We start from the raw sequence: 22,582 nt of genomic DNA on the forward strand, positions 1-22,582 counted from the left end.
CATGTATGTTTTCATAATGTAATGATGTAAAGGTACCTATACACATATTTATGGACGATAGGTGGTAGTAGTTGGATTAGTGTAAAAGATTTTTGCCTTTCTTCCTAATAAATATAGGTACATCGATCCGTCAGGCCAATATCGAGATCCCTCGTGGACGAATGGCAGCTCATCCCGATCTAAAAGCTCTGAGAGCCCTTTGCACAGGGTTGTGTTGAATGTACCTGCTGCTACCACTGGCTTGCTAATCACTATTCGGATTATTCTGAGCATCTTGTCGTCCACGTCCCTCACATCGTACAACTGTGGACAGAAAGGAAAAATACAGATAGAGAGAAATAAATTAAATCAACTATAAATTATGTGTATGTAAATATAGGTACACTGAATCCCCCCTCCCCAATCTACAACCACAAATGTCGAGGTCACTGTTTTTTAGACCTTCAGATTTTACAATAAGATTAAAGTTAATACACGACACAGGAGTGATATTAGTGTAAATACGGCAGCACGAAGGACAACAATTAGAAACACTGCTGATGAATATTGTAATTATAATGGGGCTTTCCCCGGAATAGTTGGTGATGGTGAATGTTTATTAGATACTATGGTTACTATGGTTAACACAATGTATTATATTTACTCGGTGTAAAAAAAATTGGCGTAATTCCATTAAATTTCAGCAGGTGTAAAATTGTTATCAATAATTATAAATTAGGTAAGTCATATTACTACTCATATTTAAAGCTAATTGCATTGCTCGCATGTACTAAATAGGTATCTTTTTATATTTGATAACAATATAACATAAACAAAGATAAAAATCTGTAGGTACCTATATTTTAAATACTATATGAGCTGTATCTGTACTATGATACATTATGCATATAAAAATATAATATGTATATAATAAATATTTTATAAATTAATATTTATAAAATTAATTAAAGTGATAACAGCATTCTTAAATAAGTTTAAAAAAAATTCAACAAATCAATGAAATATAGATGATATTGTATTTAAAGAGGTATAAAGTTCAGTATATGCTGGCACAAAAGTATATCTTTTAATCTTCAACATAATACCAGGGGGTCCAAGTGCACTGTCGTGCACCTCCGTAATTATGCCACTGATAATAAATATATATGAAATATAAATCGTCAAACCGTTTAAAAACATTTGGGATTGTATACATATACAATACGAGGGCTTTAAATCTCAAATGGTTTGACTAGGTATGGAAAATAAGAAGTTCAATTATTTAAAGAGAGGTATGTGGTGGTTTAGTTATCGCATATAATAATTACAAGTAAGAACTTTTATTAGTTTTGAATTATTAAAATAAAATTTTCCCTGAAAATAGAATTAGCATACAATGATCAAATACACAAATAATAAGTATTATTCTACCAACCACCCACTTAAAAATTTTAAATCCATAATAGTTAATATTTCATGCGTGTACATAAGAATGTTCTTCAACCACATACTCACTACAACCCCCCCCCCCCCCACACACACACACACACAAATTACCATTCAAATAATCAGATTGATTGCATGAATTCGTCCACATTATAAAGAATATATAGAATAATATAATATAATATAAAATAACGTGTAATATACTCACGGCACATCTGTGGGATCGTGGTTTGGATGGTTGACTCTGCATATTTTCTGCATTAGTATGTTCCAGTAGTGATATGTACTTAAAACCCAATTTAACTTCGTCTATGTTGGGTTGTTTAATGTTTGCCAAGCACTCAAAAGTAAAGTGGTCCATATCTGATAGAAACAATTAGATGAAATATTCATGAGTATGATTAAAGATATTGCTTGGCAAAAAATACTAGGTATAGCATTAATTATAGTACATTAATATTCAATATAATATTAAAATACATTTATATTATACTCTCCAATAAAGTAGGTACTTAATATCCTTATAAAATAAAGAAATATGTGTGCAAAGCGCAAGTCAATCTGATAATGTTATTATATAAACATACAATATGCTGTAGAATAACGAAAATTAATACTATTGTAATTAATTTTATTTGAGTTTTATGCAGAGTTTGGTGACCGCAAATTTTAAAAAGCATGGGTCCAATACCCACCCACGCAACCCACCTTACCAACCCCCGACCACCATTATTATGTTACAGTTGTAGTAGTTCGTTATACGTACTAGTCATGTTTTTGCAATGGCCATGTATTTTTTTTGGTTCGGAACGCTCCAACCACAAATGTAACAACGGAACAGCGCTTTGTTGAGTTTTTTTTGCCATATAGGCACATCCGTACATCGGCGACTTCGTTTGTATAGTCTCTACCTCGAATTTCGCCTTTTTTCCAAATGGAGGACATACACGACCATTGAGACTATCCATTACTAAAAAAACACAAGAAGACAATTAGTACCTTATTTCACTATTAGGTGAATTATACTGTTTGGTGTTTGTAATATTAAAAATAATAAATATTCTATTCTAAATGTTATCATGAGGACCACCAAAATTCTGTGCATTCCTTTGTGTGACGGTCTGCCACCGATACCGATTCTACTATTATCAGTCCCATGTGAGGATGCTTAGAAGGGGAATCCGATAATTACCTCACAATATTAACCTTTTTTCCAAAAGGTAACGGTAATTGGGTCACTTAATTTTTATGTTTATAACAGGTAGACCCGGTGATTTTATCACTTTTTCAACGATTTATTTATATTGTATGACTAATCTATAGAATGATTAAAAACTTGAAAATAAAAAATAAAACTTAAATTCGAAGTATATAACACATATCAAATATTTAGAGACGTAAAACAATAAATATACATTTTAAACATAATACAGATTTCTCAAACATCTGAATGATAGTAATTATTCATAATTAACATGTGTGTTTTAAAAATAATACATAATGCTATTTACTCACTATTTTTGTGGTTTTCAATATCTTCTGTCGACCACGGCCGTTCTTCGTAACCATTATTTGTCAATGCCACAATCGATGAGATGATGGCAAGCGTGACGATTGTAAATGCCGTATATTTCATCGTGTAATGTAGATTTAATGAGATATGAATATTATGTTAAAATTATGGAAAAAAATACAGCCTATCTCGACCAAGTCTGCTAGTGCCGAGAACAATTTTAAATTAAATAGCACTGTTAGCATACGAATGACGATCTGAATTCTGCGTCCCTTTTTATGTTACACGACGGTGGTGGCAACAGTAATGGTGTTGGTTCCTACCACCAGTTGAGCATCGAAATGTTATTGTATTATACATATATATACGAACACTTGACGCTACCTATACGCTGGTCAAGGTACCTACCTACCTACCCTCACTGTAGTGCAAGAAACACAATAAGTACAATGGGCAAATGTACGTACCTACAAACGACATAGCAGGTAAAATATATATACATATTTATATATATCATTTCCTACTCAATAGAAAAAGGTACATTTGGAAGTTTCTAGACTGTAAAAAAAAGTGTGTATATAAGGCCTATACTGCAGAAAAATATATTTTTAAACATCATTATAATTTTAAATTTTTTTATTTTATGAAATATACTATAATATACTAAATTTCTTGGTGCAATAATATAAAAATAGGTGGGTAATTGGATTCCCCGCTCTGCTCTATATAGCAGTTTTTGAGCATGTAATTTTTACCTACTTGTTATATTTGAATTCAATGATAAATCATTGCATATGACTGAGAGTGAAGAAGTTAATATTGTACGTTTATACGAGGGAAACGACAGATTTGATGAGCATATTTTGGTCATCCTCTTATTAGGTAGATCTTCTATAATATATATAATACATATATTATCTATTTTACTAAACGTGGACACCCTTTTTTTTAAGCTTAGGTTCCACCTATAGATCCGAGGAGACTCTAAAATACATACTAGTTACCGGGCAAATCGATATTTTCAGGCCACTTTTAAATAAGACCGTTAATAAATTACTTCTAATACCGTGAAAGTTTAAAACATTTGCTTGTAAGTTGTTTTTTAATGTTTTTACCGATTCAACTTATAAAGACATAGAATGATACAAATCTTATACCCTAACTTCCAATTATAATATAGCTATTGGTTAGAGTCTTATTTATATTTATATTTCCCGTCTTTATTCATATTAATTTCCCACCTTTTTGTTTAAACAGTTTTGCGTAATTACACATTTTTAATGTTATATTCATTTGGTAATTAATAAGGTCCGTCTGAATTACCTATAGCCTTATAGATATTTATTATTTTATAATATAATATAATAGATTCTGAGTGGAGCGATGAATGTAATGATTCTACGATGATGAGCGTTATTATTTTTTATCTGTGTACACGATAAGTTATCGATATTATGCTTCGATTTTCAACTTCAGTAGCTCTTCCGATTGGAAATGAATCTTGTTGGTGTGATGGGGAGGTAAAATTTTGAAATTCTCAATAATTTTTATAAGCACCGGAAAAACAAAAAAAAATTAAGAATAAACGGGCATTTTTATGCAAAATAAAGTTTTGAGAAAATCGATTTTAGATATTGGTGTTACTCTTAAACAAATACTTGAAACTTTCACTGAATGCTTATATTGTCAACTTCTATCTTTGATAAAATTTTTAAAATATCCCAAATCTATTAAAATTATTTTATTGACATTTGAAATTTTCAATCTTTTTAGATTATTTTTTTATAAATGACAATAAATTTTTATTCGTTTGGTAAAAAATCTTCAAAATTTAATACAAGGCTCCTAATATTACAATGTTCATTTAAAAATATTGAAAATACATAGTCAACATTTTTTTTTAATGAGCATTTTAATTTCAAATTTTGAAAAAATATGTAAAAATCATGAAAATTTGCAATTTTTTTTAGTTAAAAATTCTTACAATTTTATCTTTTAAAATCTAAGATTTTAAAATTCAACAGATGGATTGTTCATGAATTTTTCAAATTTTATCAAATAAATAATTTCTAGTTTTTTATTCTAGTGCCATTACAATAATTTTATTCGTTAGGTCAAAAAGCTTGGAAATTTAATACAAAGTTCCCCATTATGTTGATATTATATCTGCAGTTGGAAAATATTAAAAATAACATAGCCATGATTTTTGTAATAACCAATTAAATTTCAAATTTTTACAAAATTAACAATTAACAAATTTTTTAGTTGTCATTAATGTATAAAGATTCAACTATAGCTAAGGATTGAAAATTTAAAACAAGGTTCCACACAAGTAGTTATAATTCTGCTGCAAGAAAAATTTAAAAACTATTCAAACACAATTTTTTTGTTTTTAGTTATTTGAACTTCAAATTTTTATGAAATTACATATTAAATAATCAAGAATAACAATTTTAATTAAAGTTGTAATTTAAAAATATTATTTTTGTTTACTTAAATTTTTAAAGTATACTTTATATTCTAATATTAGCAGTTAATATTGGTAATGACTCATATTAATACTTAATAATAAATTGTATATACCTACTATGAATGACTGAGTGAGTCGGGTTCATAATGAATCTGATTTGATTAATTTGGAATTTATTTTATAGGGATCTTCATTTTTTTTTTTTTTTTATAAATAATAACAATATAATTAAGTAATATAATATAAAATATCCTGTATCGACAAATCGTCTTCACTCAAAATCGTTTTTCGTATACAATGATATTATATCATTAAATTCAAATTTAATACCATCCATTATAGTAACCCACTTGTATCCTTCTGCCAGGGCCGGATAGACTTCGGCCCACCGAGATTTTATACTTCTACCGGCCCTCAACAAAGTATCGGCCCATTCGAAAAATCATTTTTTATGATCCCTCTTGTATGCTTTAAGTAATAATTGTTTCTCTAAAGCACATTCACAAATTACCTATTCAATAAGTACCTACATTACATTAGGTTACTCAGTATACTTCAGTTATATTATTAAAAAAACGCAAAATATAAGATAGATAATATAGATAATATAAAATATAATATAGATCGCATGGATTTATGCAATTTGTAAACATTTCATTTTATATTCATCAGTCATTACTCACGAGTCATGGCCTAAGTATGAGTAGTATGACGATTTTTAAACAATTTTTTATAACTACCTATAAGTTTAAAATTTGATTTTCTTTTATATATATATAATATATTTATATACGACGTATATTCTATATAGATAAAATACATTATATTATTATTTTAAATTATTCTAGTTTATATCAGTGTTTGATATAATTATACTGATCTTGAATTTTTACGCGGCCCACCGAGATTTTCTCGGTAGCTCGCCGGTTCAATCCGGGCTTGCCTTCTGTACAGCAGAGCAACATCCACTTACCAGATTTATTGCCAACACATTTTATTGGATCACGATTAACTTACAACCACCAACATAGTGGTAAGTAGCCGAACTATCGTGGCTGTGCGCCAGTGCCATAATACAACAAACCGGTGCCAGTCCGGTTCTATATAATCACAGATTACAAACCTACCTAATCTGTGGTATAATCATGATATATAAATATTCTATAAATATTATAGAAGTCAGTGTATATAATTTATCATTCATAACTGATAACGTATAATATAATATATTATGTGATAGTCAGTAGTCACACCTCACACATGAACATTGAACATTATTATTTATTCGTTTCTCTGATCAGTTTAATATATTTCTCAAATTTTAATTAAATTGCTACGTTGGCACTTTGGCTACATCAAACTATCAACATTCGAAAGGAAAGTCTATATCACTTAAAAATACCAGCTTGTACTCGTTTGAAGTCCACGTATCGATAGAGAAGAACCATGGCCTGGAAGTGATCAGATAATCAACATACCTAACTGTACGTATTGAGTGAATGAATAACCTAGGGCACGGACCGGACACTTTTTCTAGTAAATAAGCTGTTTAAAAAAAAAAAAATCATGATTTTTGAAGAGCAACAATGGTTGATAAAAATACATACCATAGTACATAAAACGATTAATATATTTTACTAAGCAATTTCATTAGAAATTGGTAGGTATTAAAAACATTTAATACCGTTAAATTTATAAAAACTTAGTTTCATTTATACATCATTATTATTATTAAATCTGTAGAATAATGTATAGTTTTCATCTTCAAACATGTGTCTAAGCTGATATCAGTTTATCCCTGAGCTTATCATTCAGTTGGCTAATATTTGCTTCTTAATTTATTTTTAATAAAGTTCATATTAGAAAATGTTTGAAAATAAAAATAAAGCATCAAAAAGAAATTATACCTGTAATATAAAAAAATTGCCAAATTTCAATTTGTATTTTATGAGTTAAAGATATTGATGCATTTTCCAAAGAGCAACAGATGAGCCAGCCGCAGGTATCTGACCTCCTGCCTAGGGTGACAGCACTTTTTTAAATATAAATTCCATTGGCATAATTTTTTGAACTGTAAAACAACCACACACTCCACCAATATTATCTTTCGGCCAATTTCATTTAAAAATTTGGTTTTGATTATCCTTATAAACATTTCATTTTCCAATTTAAGGCCAACATTATTATTAACACAACGAGTTCTGTCTTATTGTTTAAATGTTTGATTCTTGATTATTATCGTATAAAACTGTAAGTATATATTATTATGATAGTAATAGACCAATACATTTTCAATAACATTGTATGGTTGACGCTCTGTGCCCATAAATTGTGTGAAGTGTAATACTCTAAATACTAAATTTTCCCAACTGTATCTAGCCTTGTGAAATTTAGTTTTTATATTTTATTCTTTTCTTTTTATTGTAAGTATATATGTATATTATTATTATTATATTTATATTTTGTCATGTAAGTGCATTCAGATTTGAATTTGATCTTTTGAAATATTATTGAACTTTGTTTTTTTTATAGGTTAAAAAATGAATTTGTGGTATTTACATGTCATAAATTCAACCCAAACTCGACTGATGTGGCTTAATTAAACTACCAGTTCTGGGATATGAAACACTGAAACAGGTTTACGAAATCAGGTAACTTTTCTGATCTTTAGTAACTTGCCTGCGGCGTCTGTACCAGTGATGGCAACAATGCCAGTAGCTTGTTCACAGCATACACTGGTAACATAATCTAATTATTTGCATTTTTATAGTTTTTTTTAACAATTCTTAAATTAACCAATTTAGCAAGGTTATTAGAAACTAATTTATAAGGGAACTTTTATTTATTTTTGTCTATTGCCCTTATATCAACATAAAAAAACTGTATGATTTATTGTTTGAAAATTGTTAAAATTCATGTTGTATATGTGGAGTTGAGTTGTCTACCAGTGAGAGGGCCGGTTTCTGATACAGCTAGGGTGGTGGGTGGAAGCTAAGCGTTAGTGTTGTTTTGACGTGCGAGTGTTCCATTAGTCGTTTGTTGTTGTTGATTGTTTAAGTTTGTATTTTGTTATTTGTGCATCAATAAATAGTTGATTCGTTACTAGTGTACTGTTGGTTATTCAAGTGTATATTTTGGTGCCCAATCCTACATATATATATTTTCTTTTTCATTTTAATATTTCATAGAAGTTAACTGATTGAAGTAAAAATAAAATATGTAATAAATTGAAAACTAGTAAGTAATAGCGTATTATGGCTACTATGAAGTGATTTATGTCTAAAATGTTTTTAAGACTAGATTAAATTTCATTTAAAACACAAAAATTATGTAAATATGTAAATTAAAAAACTGTATTCTACGTCATTATTGTTACATCTTATTATATAACAATTCAGTACTGTAGGCACTAGGCAGATGTTATAACTAAAATAAAATTTTACATACCTTAAGAGGACGTTACACAACCATTTGTTGGCTCCGTCTTACAAGTGCATAATATTTTAGCAAATTTAGCTTAGCATATCACGTTTAGCTCCATTAGTTTAAAAATTAGAGTAAATCGACCTATTATGAAACTTGATGTTAAGAAAATTATATGTGGTTATTTTTACAATAGTTCAATTTTGTAGCAAGTTATGCATATAATATACAAAATGTAAATTAAAAATGCTCATAACTCACTTAAAAACTAAGTTATCTTAATAAACCCATATACAAACACAGATAATGTTCTTCCCATCAAGTTTCATAATAGGTAAATTTACTCTAATTTTTAAACTAACGGAATTAAATTGATCTGCTAAGTGTAAATTTGTTATATTACACAGTTGAAAGACGGAGACAACAATTATGTGTGTAGTGTTCTCTAAAGAGTTTTAATATTTTTATGCATTTATTTTTTTACATTTGACTTGATATTTTTTACATACTCAATATTTTTTTTTACATATTATTACTTTCTATAGTAGTTAATTTTTCAATCCAAGTTTGTAAGATTCAAAAATTTAATTCATCATTCTTCTTTAAATTCTAAATCTAAAATCAATCTATTTCTACTAAATACTTAAATGTATTATGTAATAACAACAATTATAACATCAAAAAAGAATTTTTACTAAACTTATGAAACAAATTATATTCCTTTATATTTCAGGTATTTAATTGTCGTTCATTACAATCCACGAAAGAGAGGTATTTAAAATATATTAGAAATGATTTAAGCTCAGAAAACCGTAATTTTTCATTTCTCAATCCAAAGAAATTTAAAATATTATGAAAAGGGTAAGTACCTATTTAATTTTTATACATAATATACATGTAAATTTATTTTTATCGATTTATATTTTAGTTTAAATAATGGAAAAAAGAAAAATTTCAATAAAGAACTAAGAAGCATTCAAATTCAGATTCAATTATGCACAATTGTAGAATTGGTCAATTACAACAGCAGTTCCAAATTAAATTCATTAGCAACAAAATACATATGCATAATATCATATGGTATAATTGTATAAGTCAGAATTTTTATTGTTAAACATTAAGAAAATTTAATAATGATTGTTTTTAATTAGTAAATAAGGCAATGTTCTGAGTGTGTTTATGTTGATATATTTTTTTTTGTCAAAAGGATCAATATTTTTTCAGTTATATTATTTATAACCTATTTATTCCATGCAATTTTTTGAAAACAATTTTTGCATTTTTAAATTAATATTTTACCTTAACATTTTAAATTCTTAATATTTAACATTTATAAATCTAATCTTAAAGAGTTAGGTCTCAGAAATTCAATTTATAAAAAAGTGAAAAATTTGTTTTCAAGTTAACTTTGTGTTGAATTCAAGTATATTACCAGAAGTTTTATTTGATGATAACAAAAGTCAGGACCATTTTCAATTTTTCATAAGATATTTTAGGTATATTTTGGTAAAAAAGAGGATTGAATCTTATATATATTAATTATTAACATTATTTACGCTTTATTTTGGTTATTATATTTGTTAGTTGTTATGCTTATCATATTTTAAATATTCGATGTGTTATAATTGAGTATAAATAGTACTACTATGATACTATAGTTCTGTCTATATTCTATACTAAATGGTATTATAAATATATTTTAGGAAGTTGTAGGAGTTGCATATTTAATATTCTTGCTCTCGTATTTTAAGTTTTAACTCCTATCATTTCTGAGCCCTAGTCGTGAATTTCTAAAAAGCTATATAATAAAATACATTATATATGTACAATAATTTAGTATCTTAATAGTTTATTTAAGATTAAGATTAATCTATTTAGTTTTTACCTGTTAACTTTTGCAACGTTGCCACATTATTAAAAATACAAAATATACAATATATTTAATAGATATCAATTACTATATTTCTTTGAGTTTTTGGTTACAGAATAATAAACTTATGTGAAATTAAATTTGATAAATAAAAATAAACACACACATCATTGTAAAATCAATACATTTATCACTTATTTGTAAGCTTAAGGCATTTTTTAAATATTAAAATCAAAATATATATATATTTATTTATAACATATTTTTATTTTTATTTGTCAGTTTAAGATTAAAAATATTGAAAAAAATCAATTCATACCAAAATCATAAATCAAAACAATTATTATAAACAAAAAAAATCAGTAACAGTTCAATACACCAAAAAAAGATGCATCAAAATCCCAGCCCTAAAAATGTTTTCTAAAATTTAAGATAAATGACAATGTCGCTCGAAAAATCATTCTCAATCGTACAACACCGTAACAACAGTCAACATTGAACGGAAAAAGGTTCTTTCGTTCCTCGGATAGTCCTGTGAGTTGTGCTTTTTTCCCATAAACTATCTTGATGACTGATATAGTGATATGTACGTTCCGCTAGAAATATTTGATTACAGTATTCAAGGGTTCCCAAAAATCTATTGTTAATCGTCAATTTGTACTCAAGTTGTCAGTTGTCTATCTCAACCCTGAAAATCTATTGCTAACGTCCAATTGTGTGTTAATTAAATTATATTGCTTATCCGATTATCAAATATATATTGTTGTTTGATTAATGTATTTTGTACTTTTCTGACCTATGAAAATATCTATTGCCACTGTTCAATTTCTTTATTTATTACTTATTCAAATTTAAAAAAATCTATTGCTACAGTTAAATTTCTTTTTTTTATAACTAATTCAATTTTCATAAAATCCATTGCTAAAAATCAAAATTAATTCAATATTAATTTACTCATTTAGTTGGTCTGTCATACAGCTCAAGTCTCACGTTTTTCTACCGGTGTGTGTGCGTGACATATTTCGAACTTTTGTAGAACACACTAGTGATGTATGTCGATGATTGAAAAGGGCGCTGTTGCAGTTTAGGGTATACGTCGTCCTACCAAGTTTCAGTTCCGGTCTTATTTTTATTATTGTTTAATGTTTCTAAAAATCACAAGTTTTGATTTATTATTATTATTATTATTTGTGTCATAATGTCCAGGATGCTTATTGCTTACTATTATTATTGTTATTATTATACATCTTTTTTGTGTATAATATACCCTTGTCGCACTGCGTCCGTAAGATTAGTTATAATATTATGTTGTATATTAAAGTTTACACTGTGGGTAACCCCTCCCGCTCCCATCCACCACACAAATGCTGTTGCTGACAATCGCAATAATCACAGGATCGGTAACGGCGCAAACAAACCTTTTAATAAATGTTTTTTTTTTTTTTTTAATTTCCATCCTGGTGGGTAGAATGGATTAATTTTGAATGATATTTTGAATAAAACTAGGTTTCAATCAATTCTGCGGCTACACTGTTCAATAGTTGTTTAATCATTATATTTTGATAACGGAATTATTGTAATCTATACTCAGTATATTAATCACGAACTAAAATACTATGATAGTATGATCTACATTTTGGTAGGTATTTACTATTTAGCACAGACTTCTATACTAAGTATAGTTATACTATAAGTGGTATTTACTATTTAGTCTTAGTATCTTGGTCCGTGACATTTTAGTGTTTTACAGTCAATTTAACATAAAATTGTTTTTGTAATGATTAGCCGTGATCCGTGCAATTACCTCATTATGGAAGTTCAATCAAGAAAACACACTAGAAATGTAATAAGAATAACACTTAAGAGTTAAGGTAATCTTAAAATCGTAATGGTATTAGTTAACTAGGTAATTGCAATTAATATTTTTTTTATAGAATTATTCAAGAAAGAAAAATTATGTTTTTATTAAATCTCCAAAATTCATATAATTGTGCAAGTTTAATGAATATAATATGTAAGAGGAAAATTAATCTTTTGATTTTTATGTATACTCATAAGGACATAAGGTATATAATATATATGATATTAATGAATATTTCTTAAATTTTTATGTATTTTATAAAATCTATAATATCCTTAAGTGGATGTTACCGCACTGTTTGTTTTATCTCTAGCCCAGTCACAACATACATAAAACATGTTTATCCAGAATCAATTTTTTGTATATTTTTGAGAATATGACCTATTAATTTTTAGATATAATGTCTCAAAATAATTGAAACATAATTTGTTTGTTGAAGGATCATGTCAATGTGTATTAGTTGGACCACAAAAATTTTATTATCCAAATAGTTGGCCATCATATTGGGTATTAAACAGTGAATTAGAAAAAGTAACTGATGCAGTGTCATAATTCTATGTAGTAATGGAAATAACAATAACTAGTTGGTGATAACCAAAAGAATATAATTTTTATGTCTATATTATGTACATAATATATTATATATATATATTTAGATTGGATGACAAGTGAAATCTGGTTTTCAGAACTTACACATACAGTATCTAGACAGTTATCTAAGTTAAATATATACCAGTATATTTAAACATTTTAACAGATTTCCACACCACCTTAGCATTGTATTCAACAAAACTGGAGGTACTGCATTTTGGCGCGGTTTTTTATTGTGGTTTCCTAACCCACAATACAAACAAATATCTCTCATGAAATCAGATTTTTCCAACAATAGATCTTTTAACACCTTTCTAAATACCATTTCCTGGGCTGAATTCTTTATTGAATTTTACGTTGTTAATCTTATTTTTCATCATACACTCTGCATAGTACAACACATAAACTCCACAGTTATAAGTTATAACCATCAGTTAGTTTAGAATAATCAGAAAATAGTTGAAAATTCATCTCAGGCCACGCATTTCCTACCTCCCCGTACACATGATTTTTTTTCAGTTCACTTAGTATGGACACAAAATTATGTCTACATTTATTATATTCCATAGTTTCGAATGGGTCAAAGAAATAGAATTGATTATCAAAGTCTGCAAACATAATTACCCAATGATTTCCATTTACATGTAATGGCATTACAAGTAAACTCTCTTTTGGAACAACTATAGTATCCAAATTTTAAATCTTTTTTGAAGGATCATTATTTAAATGACCCGTTACATCACAGCTCAATATTTTTTTATTTTATTTATAAACTCGCAATATGTTTCTCTCATTAATTACACCCAGTGCTATATTAATCACAAAATTACTCAACCACATTTTTTAATATTTTCACGTGTATATATTGATAGTGTGTCAAAGTCACTGAACAATAACTCATGGCACTGAGTTATGTCTTTAACACCATTATAAATGCCAAAAACATTATCCAATTGTCTTCCGTTTACTAAATATACATTAACATTATTATAATAAAATAAATGAGACAAATAAGTAAAACAACAAATTCTTAATAATAATAATAATAATTACATAACATTACATTACAAAACATAACATTAATAATAATTAATATATACATTACACTTAATACCTAGGTGTTATATTTAATGATTTTGATTTTATTAATTAAAATAAGCATATTATTAAACATAAGTACTACTTAGCAAACATATATTTTTATATTTTATACTTGTTGTCCGTCAATCTAAACAATAATAAAGGTATTATCATTATGTTAAACTACTAAAAAGGTACTTTTAATTCATTGATTAATCTATGTTTCAGAGCAACAACGATCACTGTTAAGGATAAGGCCTCCCAGGCCAAAAAACAGGAGATTGGGCTGCTTTAGGACCTCATGTTGTAAGTTTCAAATAGATTTTAGTACACAAATACACAACACTGTTGAAAACAGAAATTAATAGTATTTTCTGTTTTAGATGAACCAGAAACAACTGAAAAAAAAAGTGTCAAAAAATAGGTAATTATTTAAAAAAAAAATGTTACCTATTTGTAACAAAAACTTGACTTTTTATTATACCTATATGAAACCTAATTTCAAAGAAAATAGGAACAACAATTTAGTTTGGTAAATTACTTGCAAGTGTACCTACACTTATATATTCATTATTAATTTTTATGTAAAAGGTAAATGATTTAACTCTCTAATTGGTTACAATTTTTTTTTAATGAAACATGAATAAATAATTTATTTATAAAGGTAACTGAAATAAATATAATATTATAATATGTTTACAATAAATTATAAAATAATCAAACGATCAAATAATAATTAGCTCCATAAGTAATATATAATGCATATCTTAATTGCACTGATTGAATTCTATTTCCTAAAGTCTTAATGATGGTAGGCGTAAGATTGGATAAATCTGTTATGTAACACCAAATTGTGATTTAGAACTTAGTTTTACTCCATATAAACAAACAATTAAAATATTAACTTTAACTATGTACAAATAAAATAAACTAAATGATTACACCAATACATTATAAGATATAAATTTAGAATTGATATTTTTGTTTTTTTTTCTTCTCAAAACTTGGCATCAGCCATATAAAATTTCATATACCTTGATCAATATAATTTTTTGTGATTTCTTAAAATTCTTATGGTTTCTGAAATACATGTGTAAAATGTAAATAATTATTAATTATGTATTATATTAAATGAATACAGCAAGGATACTGTAGGGGAGTCTGGGTACAATTACAACATTTTTGATAATATTATTTATTTCTAAGAAAATACAAACTTTTATGCTCAAATTCTGCACTCATTTGATTAAATAACTTATAAATTATAATCTTTATAAATATGTATATATTATATAACATTTTCTATCAGTCGATAATAAATACTGCTTCAAATCATGACACAATAAAGACAGCCAGGTGAATCAAGAAGTTGGTCAGTGTTTGCATTACAAACACATGGAAGCTAATGCATTTGTTATCGTCACAAACAAAAACACAACAGACCATTACAATACTTTGATTTTTCATATTAAAACTTGGAAAAAGGACTTAGAAAAATGAAAACAATGATAAAGCAGGATCATTGTCAAACTTCCATAACTTACAACATAAAAAATCATTAATATGAAAATCTTGTGAATCAAAAAATTGTATCCCTAATTTGTTCTTTATTTTTAGACTTTACACCATGTGTCATTTTTGAAATTAATAACTAATAACCGTTTTAAATTAACAAAATATATTTATGTTGTGGTCAAAATTTTATGTTGCGGTCAAAATTCACGAGCTTACTTAAATATATGTCAATTTACAATTATTAATATTTTACTTACACTTAGTTTGACTGGATGAAGCTCCATACATAACCTTACCTTGGACTAGGATATAAGGTCGCATTTGAAATAGACACAGTGATCATGATACACACAGGAAAAAAAACCTTGGTATTATTGATAAAAATATAGATTTGATCAACACAATATTTGTCACTGTTCAGTTAACAAACAGATTTGTCCAACTAACAACATTAAAGTGTCAATTTATGATCATCTTGAAAAATAACAAATATTTTATCATATTGATTAAATTTACATTATTAATTTGATCACATAATATTGTCATGGCTAACACTATTTAAAAAAAATATCTGATCAATACAATAAAATATATTATTAATAAGATACATTATTTGATAAACAAATCAAAAGAAAATTATTGTCAAGATTAATAATTTTATCATTTCAATAAAATATATTTGTTACTGATAAAAAAATAATCTGTTCATATCCAACAAATAGGTTTATTTTATAATTTCAATAAAATTTTCTGATCATATAATAACTGAAATTATTATTGCTGCATCAAAAAGTGGTAAGCAAATTTCAAATAATTTATAGGTTTTTAGGTAATGAAAAAAAAAAACTATCGTTCATTTAAATATTTAATACATTTTATTTTATTTAGTATATGTTTTTAAATTGTATTAAACATAAAGAAATATAAATTATATAGGTAAAACAATGTAGGTATAAAAATATATAATAAAATAATGAAGTTTATATAAAATATACAATATAAAGATTCATAAGTATATAATCACAAATAAATAATAGATTTAATATTCAATCATATATACGTATACAGTTATTAAATTAAATTCATATTTTATCAATCCTTCTAAATTAAAAATTGATTTAAACTGAGGTGGGATTTATCAAATATAGTTTTAATATTGTATAAATTGCCATACAGCACATGATTCAATTGGGTACTCTAAATTAAATAAATGTAATATGTATAATCTTAAAACACACATCATAGCTCTTAGTATAGTGAACACTTTACATTTACTTGTACCAAAATATATAATTATCTCTTTTGGTTGAAGGGGAGTATTGGCGTGCGCACGGGTGCAGCAGAAGGTTCATATGCTGCATCTGCCACATTTTTTAGGCTGATTGATTAGTCTATGGGCCGGTTGGGGCAATTCATTATTTAATAATTTAATATAAATTATAATAATTAATAAAGTAAATAAAATTGATGTGAACCATAAATAATATAATTATTTTATATTATAAATAATTAAGTCTGATAGTAATTGTAACTTGGTGTTTTCAAAAGTAGTGAACAAATGTTTCCTTAAATTTTGTATGTAAAGATTTGTTAATTGTTAAAAAAAAAATGATATTATTATAACCACTTGGGTAACAATAACACTGCCTGTGTATAATATGATCAATAATTATTATTTTGACTATTCAACATTTATTTGGCCGATTGTTAAAAAATGGGCTGCTTAATTTTATATGCTGCATCTGCAATGAAAATCTGTGCACGCCTATGGGATCACCACAGTATTAATTATAATTTACCCTCATGTGTGTTAACAAAATAATAAAACAATTATTTTTTAGTGCAATCGCTTATGTCAATCACAAATCTGATATTCAACTAAGAACATGAATGGAAATGCTGGATCAACAACAATTATGTAAAGCGGATGAATTCATGGTATTAATGATAATGAGTGTTATTCAATAATAAATAATTTCTCAAATTTATTTGCAATCATTTAATGCTTTCAATCTAATAACAACGTTTTGACGAAACTTTTGGATTTATTGTTACTTCCATCACTTTAACTCAATATTGATCATTATTTTTATATATGTTTGATGGCACATAAAATGTGATTCAATTCTTGTACAATTACAATCAAAATAAACAGGTTGATTTTTGAAATAATATTATTATGAGCTTTGTTAGAATTTCTGTAAATTTCTCTTCAAATTCATTCACATTTACCCTGAATAATAATTGTCCATATCAAAATTTATTTTATTTTTAATCATATTTTTTTATTAATAGTTGTAAGGTATTGTAAAGAAAACCGGAGTTTTTATTCAATATTGTTTTTCTCAATTTAACTGTAATTTCAATGTTTATCTTGTACTTTTAAAAGTATTTTAACTTCCCAGATCATGTGATGAGTAATATATACATATTTAGTTGAACTCTTACATAGACTATTTTATTTTGATAAAAATTTGTTTAAATGCATCATTTCCATTGTATAATTTTGGACTTTGATATTTTGACTATTTTTTTTATTTTATCACATATTGCTTAGAGTCCATAGGATTTCACTGATGGTTGTTCTATAGAATTCAGTAAAAAAGACTAAATGTATGTTTTACTTTTTGCATATGACTGAATATGTGAATTTTATTGTATCACATTCTTAATATATTTGATGTTTAAAATTGGTTTATTTTAAATTAACAGTAAAGCATAATTTGATTGTAATATGTACCCTTCGCCGTGTTATGAATATTGGATCACCACAGTATTAATTATAATTTACTCTCATGTGTGTTACCAAAATAATAAAACAATTATTTTTCTAGTGCAATCGCTTATGTCAATCACAAATCTGATATTTAACTAAGAACATGAATGGAAATGCTGGATCAACAACAATTATGTAAAGCGGATGAATTCATGGTATTAATGATAATGAGTGTTATTCAATAATAAATAATTTCTCAAATTTATTTGCAATCATTTAATGCTTTCGATCTAATAACAACGTTTTGATGAAACTTTTGGATTTATTGTTACTTCCATCACTTTAACTCAATATTGATCATTATTTTTATATATGTTTAATGGCACATAAAATGTGATTCAATTCTTTTACAATTACAATCAAAATAAACAGGTTGATTTTTGAAATAATATTATTATGAGCTTTGTTAGAATTTCTGTAAATTACTCTTCAAATTCATTCACATTTACCCTGAATATTATTGTCCATATCAAAATTTATTTTATTTTTAATCATATTTTTTTATTAATAGTTGTAAGGTATTGTAAAGAAAACCGGAGTTTTTATTCAATATTGTTTTTCTCAATTTAACTGTAATTTCAATGTTTATCTTATATTTATATTATACTACCCGTTTGACCATTGCTTTAACATGCTTACCGCCTATGTATGAAAGTTCATTTACCTAAAAAATTATTATACATAAAAATAAAATAAACACATTTTTTTTACTTTATAAGAAAAATTATAATGTATAAAAAACAATGATACCCAGCAATTAATATTTAATATATATATAATTACCAATTTATTACGGAATTCTTTATTGTCAGAAATTTTGTCTTCAAATATTTCAAGATCGATTATATTGTCAAGAGGAATATTGAAATCTTTATCAATTAAAGATGATTGATCACCATTATTGTTATTGTCAAAAGTGGATACGTCATGTGATGGAATATTTTCAAGTCTACCTTCTATCATTTCCAATCTTTGGACCATCTCCCTTTGATTATTAACAGCTCGCTTTAATTCAAATTTTAAAAATGTTAGCCTATGGAGCACTTCTTTTTCGAATTAGTACCTGAATATAAAAAAAATATTGTTTATTTATAATTTAAATTAAAATTTTTAGTTTATACAAACATTCTGTATTAAGCACAATAACTGCATATATCTGAAAAACGGGAGTCCAAAATATTTAAATGTTTTAAATAGATTATGTGTGCAGTCAACATCTTAAGTAACAATGTATTGTTGAAATGGATATTTAACAATTTATATTAATTTAACATACTAACTTTTTGGAGTTGATACAACATTTTCTGGGGTTTTGGTCGATGGCAATGGATCAATGGTATATTGAGGTGTCCCTGATATTACAATAACATCTGAGTTTTCTTTATCTATAATTAAATGAGAAATATTAAGTTTTTTGATTGTTTAAAAGGTAAAATATAATGTAATGCAATAATTACCGAGTTCAAGATCAGTTGATTTAATAACATTATATCTCAGATTCTCGGGAGTTTCAAAAACATAATTATCCACAGAGTTTATATTAATAAGGTCACAAGCAAGATTTGTTTGATCAACTATAAAAAAAGAAATGTATAAAATTAGATACTATATTATTGTTTTACAATTCTTAAACAACTATATAATTATAAATGACATTAGATAAAAAAACTATATAACCAATAAAATATATTATTTGATTTCCCTGTACCTACCATTTAAACCACACATATTAATAAATTCTATACATAAATGTATTATTTTAAAACATTTACCTATATTTTTGTACTTCAAAGTACCATTCAAAGATGTATTATTATCATCACTAAAAGATAATTTTTTCACAGTTGATGACTTAGAAGCATTAATATATCTATCTTTTGTAAGGCTATTAGTTGGTGGATTTTTCAGTCCTTCATAAACTAAAATATATAAATAATTAACCAATAATAAAAGTAATTAAACATAATATTAACTGTGAAAGTATTGAAATATTTAATTTTATTAGCTAATGAAGAGGACATACGTTTAACTTTTTTAGGAGATGGCGACCATCCATTTAATAATGTCCTGCTAGTACCGTTGTTCTTAATATTCTCATCACTGCTGCAGTTATCATCTTCAGATGCTAAATTGGATATTAATAGTTATGAATAGCATGAAGATTAGATTATATAACATTTTTATAATTTTATTAAATGTAACACCTGAAAATGTTGGACATGATGACGAAAACTGCAGCTGTTCTTTGTTTGGGTTTTAAAAAAATATCATCAGTAGATGATATATCAATGTTTATTAATCCTTTTTTACCATTTTTCTTGCTTTAAATAATGAATCTGTAAAATATATGCATATAGTTTATAGTGTTTATACTAACAATAACTAGCTTCAATAATAAATCTGAAAAATAACCTATATCTTATGATATAAGACAGTATACAATACACAATAATATATATTATACAACTAGATTAACTAAATTATGTTACAGAAATAACCTATATTTTTTTACAAGATATTTTCAAAACTTTAGCTGCATGGTAACTGTATTCAACATCATTCGGAATACTTTTGAACTCAACACATTTTCTTATAAAGTTAGTATTTTTAGTGGTTGGCCACGCACATGTGCCTTCTTTTTTTTAAACCAGCCAGCCGGAACAGCTTCTATTGAATTATCCTCAAATTCAACAACCAAATATTGGGACATCTTTATATTACAGTATAGGTATATACAAAAATAATACAAACTATTAAATACAATAAATTACAATAGAATACAATTAATATTAATTTAAAAAAAACTTAATAACCCTAAGAAAACATATACATTACTAATAATTTATTATTATTATATTTATACTAATAATAGCAACATAATTAAAATTGTAATTATTTCAAATAATAAATGTATGCTGTAATATTTGTAGGATGATGATGGTTAATATTAAAACATTCTGATACTTGAACCATGAGGTCATTTATATTACAGTTAACATAATACAAAGAAAAAAAGTACATTATATAAGTAACATGACAAGAGAGTAACAAATCGTAATAATTCCTTTTTAGATTATGAAGACTGTCATGGAACAAACACTACAGATCCTCCAAACTTAATTACAAAAATACTATTCATATAACATATTAGTATAAATACATATTAATATAAATATATTCATTTAACAATCACAAAATAAGTAAATAAAATAATATAATAAAATATAGATATTTATAATAGCGACAATTAAAAAAAATATTTATAACAATAACCTATTATTTTACAAATTCAGTTTATTAGGTGGACGCTTTACTCGCTTAGGTCTTTCAATACTAACACAATTATCCTTATCCTGAGTTGACACCCTACCCTCTTGAGAATCTAAAACATTCTTTTCTAACTCTTCAACTACCTCCAATTTTTCCTCATTTACCTCTTCTTTCTCCAAATTAATGTTTTGATCTGTACTCACCTCTTTCCCAACAACTAACCCACAATCTATAATCTGATTCACATGTCTCTTCCAAATTCTACCATCACCTAATCCCAAGTCATAAGTAACCGGAGATAATTTCTGTAATATAACTGCTTGTACCCATTCATCACCTCCAGTATAATTCCTACACATTACTAAATCACCAACGATATACTCTTTATTCCTATTACCTCTATACCAATTTTTATTTTTATCTAAACTTTTTTCATTATTAACTTTAGCAAAAGGTGTTAACCTATCATAGGATGTAAATAAAGAACGCCCAATATGCAATTGAGCAGGACTAAAACCAGTAGAACAGTGTTTTGTGCTATTATAAGACAAAATAAATTTTAACACACTAGTATCAATACAATCTTTGTTATTAGTACTAGAAATTACTTTCTTTAGGTAATTTTTGAATGTCCTTACTAAATTCTCTGCTGCACCGTTTGATGACGGGTTATATGGAGCAGTTTTAATGTGAAAAACACCATTGTTTTTAAGAAATTTTTCAAACTCAACAGAACACAAAGAAGGACCATTATCAGATACTAATTTTGCAGGTAGTATACCCCAAGT

General features: G+C 26.3%; 1 protein-coding gene, 2 long non-coding RNA genes and 3 pseudogenes across 6 annotated transcripts; 2 read left to right on the forward strand and 4 right to left on the reverse strand.

The window, feature by feature from the left end:
- The window catches only part of LOC149062623 (uncharacterized), a 512,259-nt pseudogene that overhangs the window by 338,325 nt on the left and 151,352 nt on the right, over positions 1 to 22,582 (reverse strand).
- Positions 49 to 3,061, reverse strand: LOC149062632 (uncharacterized). Its single transcript, XM_089221981.1, has 4 exons — positions 2,941 to 3,061; positions 2,192 to 2,395; positions 1,634 to 1,788; positions 49 to 303 (listed from the first exon to the last, which is right to left on the reverse strand). The coding sequence occupies exons 1-4, from the start codon at positions 3,059 to 3,061 to the stop codon at positions 49 to 51; spliced, it is 735 nt and encodes a 244-aa protein (XP_089078107.1).
- Positions 7,246 to 9,997, forward strand: LOC149062633 (uncharacterized). The gene is made up of 3 exons (XR_016189432.1): positions 7,246 to 8,059; positions 9,565 to 9,692; positions 9,760 to 9,997. It is a non-coding gene; the product is annotated as an uncharacterized LOC149062633 (long non-coding RNA).
- Positions 12,330 to 18,942, forward strand: LOC149062634 (uncharacterized). 3 transcript variants are annotated; one of them, XR_016189428.1, is made up of 6 exons: positions 12,330 to 12,572; positions 12,636 to 12,715; positions 14,462 to 14,539; positions 14,617 to 14,657; positions 17,590 to 17,686; positions 18,583 to 18,942. It is a non-coding gene; the product is annotated as an uncharacterized LOC149062634 (long non-coding RNA). The 3 variants fall into 3 exon arrangements; XR_016189426.1 differs by having other exon boundaries at positions 12,636 to 12,767; positions 18,583 to 18,941; XR_016189427.1 differs by lacking the exon at positions 12,636 to 12,715 and having other exon boundaries at positions 18,583 to 18,940.
- Positions 13,284 to 14,213, reverse strand: LOC149062635 (uncharacterized; annotated as a pseudogene).
- LOC149062636 (uncharacterized) lies at positions 19,091 to 21,234 on the reverse strand (annotated as a pseudogene). The gene is made up of 8 exons (XR_016189425.1): positions 21,037 to 21,234; positions 20,727 to 20,860; positions 20,548 to 20,649; positions 20,297 to 20,434; positions 19,982 to 20,098; positions 19,801 to 19,909; positions 19,308 to 19,587; positions 19,091 to 19,188 (listed from the first exon to the last, which is right to left on the reverse strand). The product of XR_016189425.1 is annotated as an uncharacterized LOC149062636 (transcript).

The sequence above is a fragment of the Diuraphis noxia genome, unplaced genomic scaffold, assembly GCF_037042655.1.
Source record: "Diuraphis noxia isolate RWA-SAM2 unplaced genomic scaffold, SU_Dnox_SAM2 contig0001, whole genome shotgun sequence".
Taxonomy (NCBI): Eukaryota; Metazoa; Arthropoda; class Insecta; order Hemiptera; family Aphididae; genus Diuraphis; species Diuraphis noxia.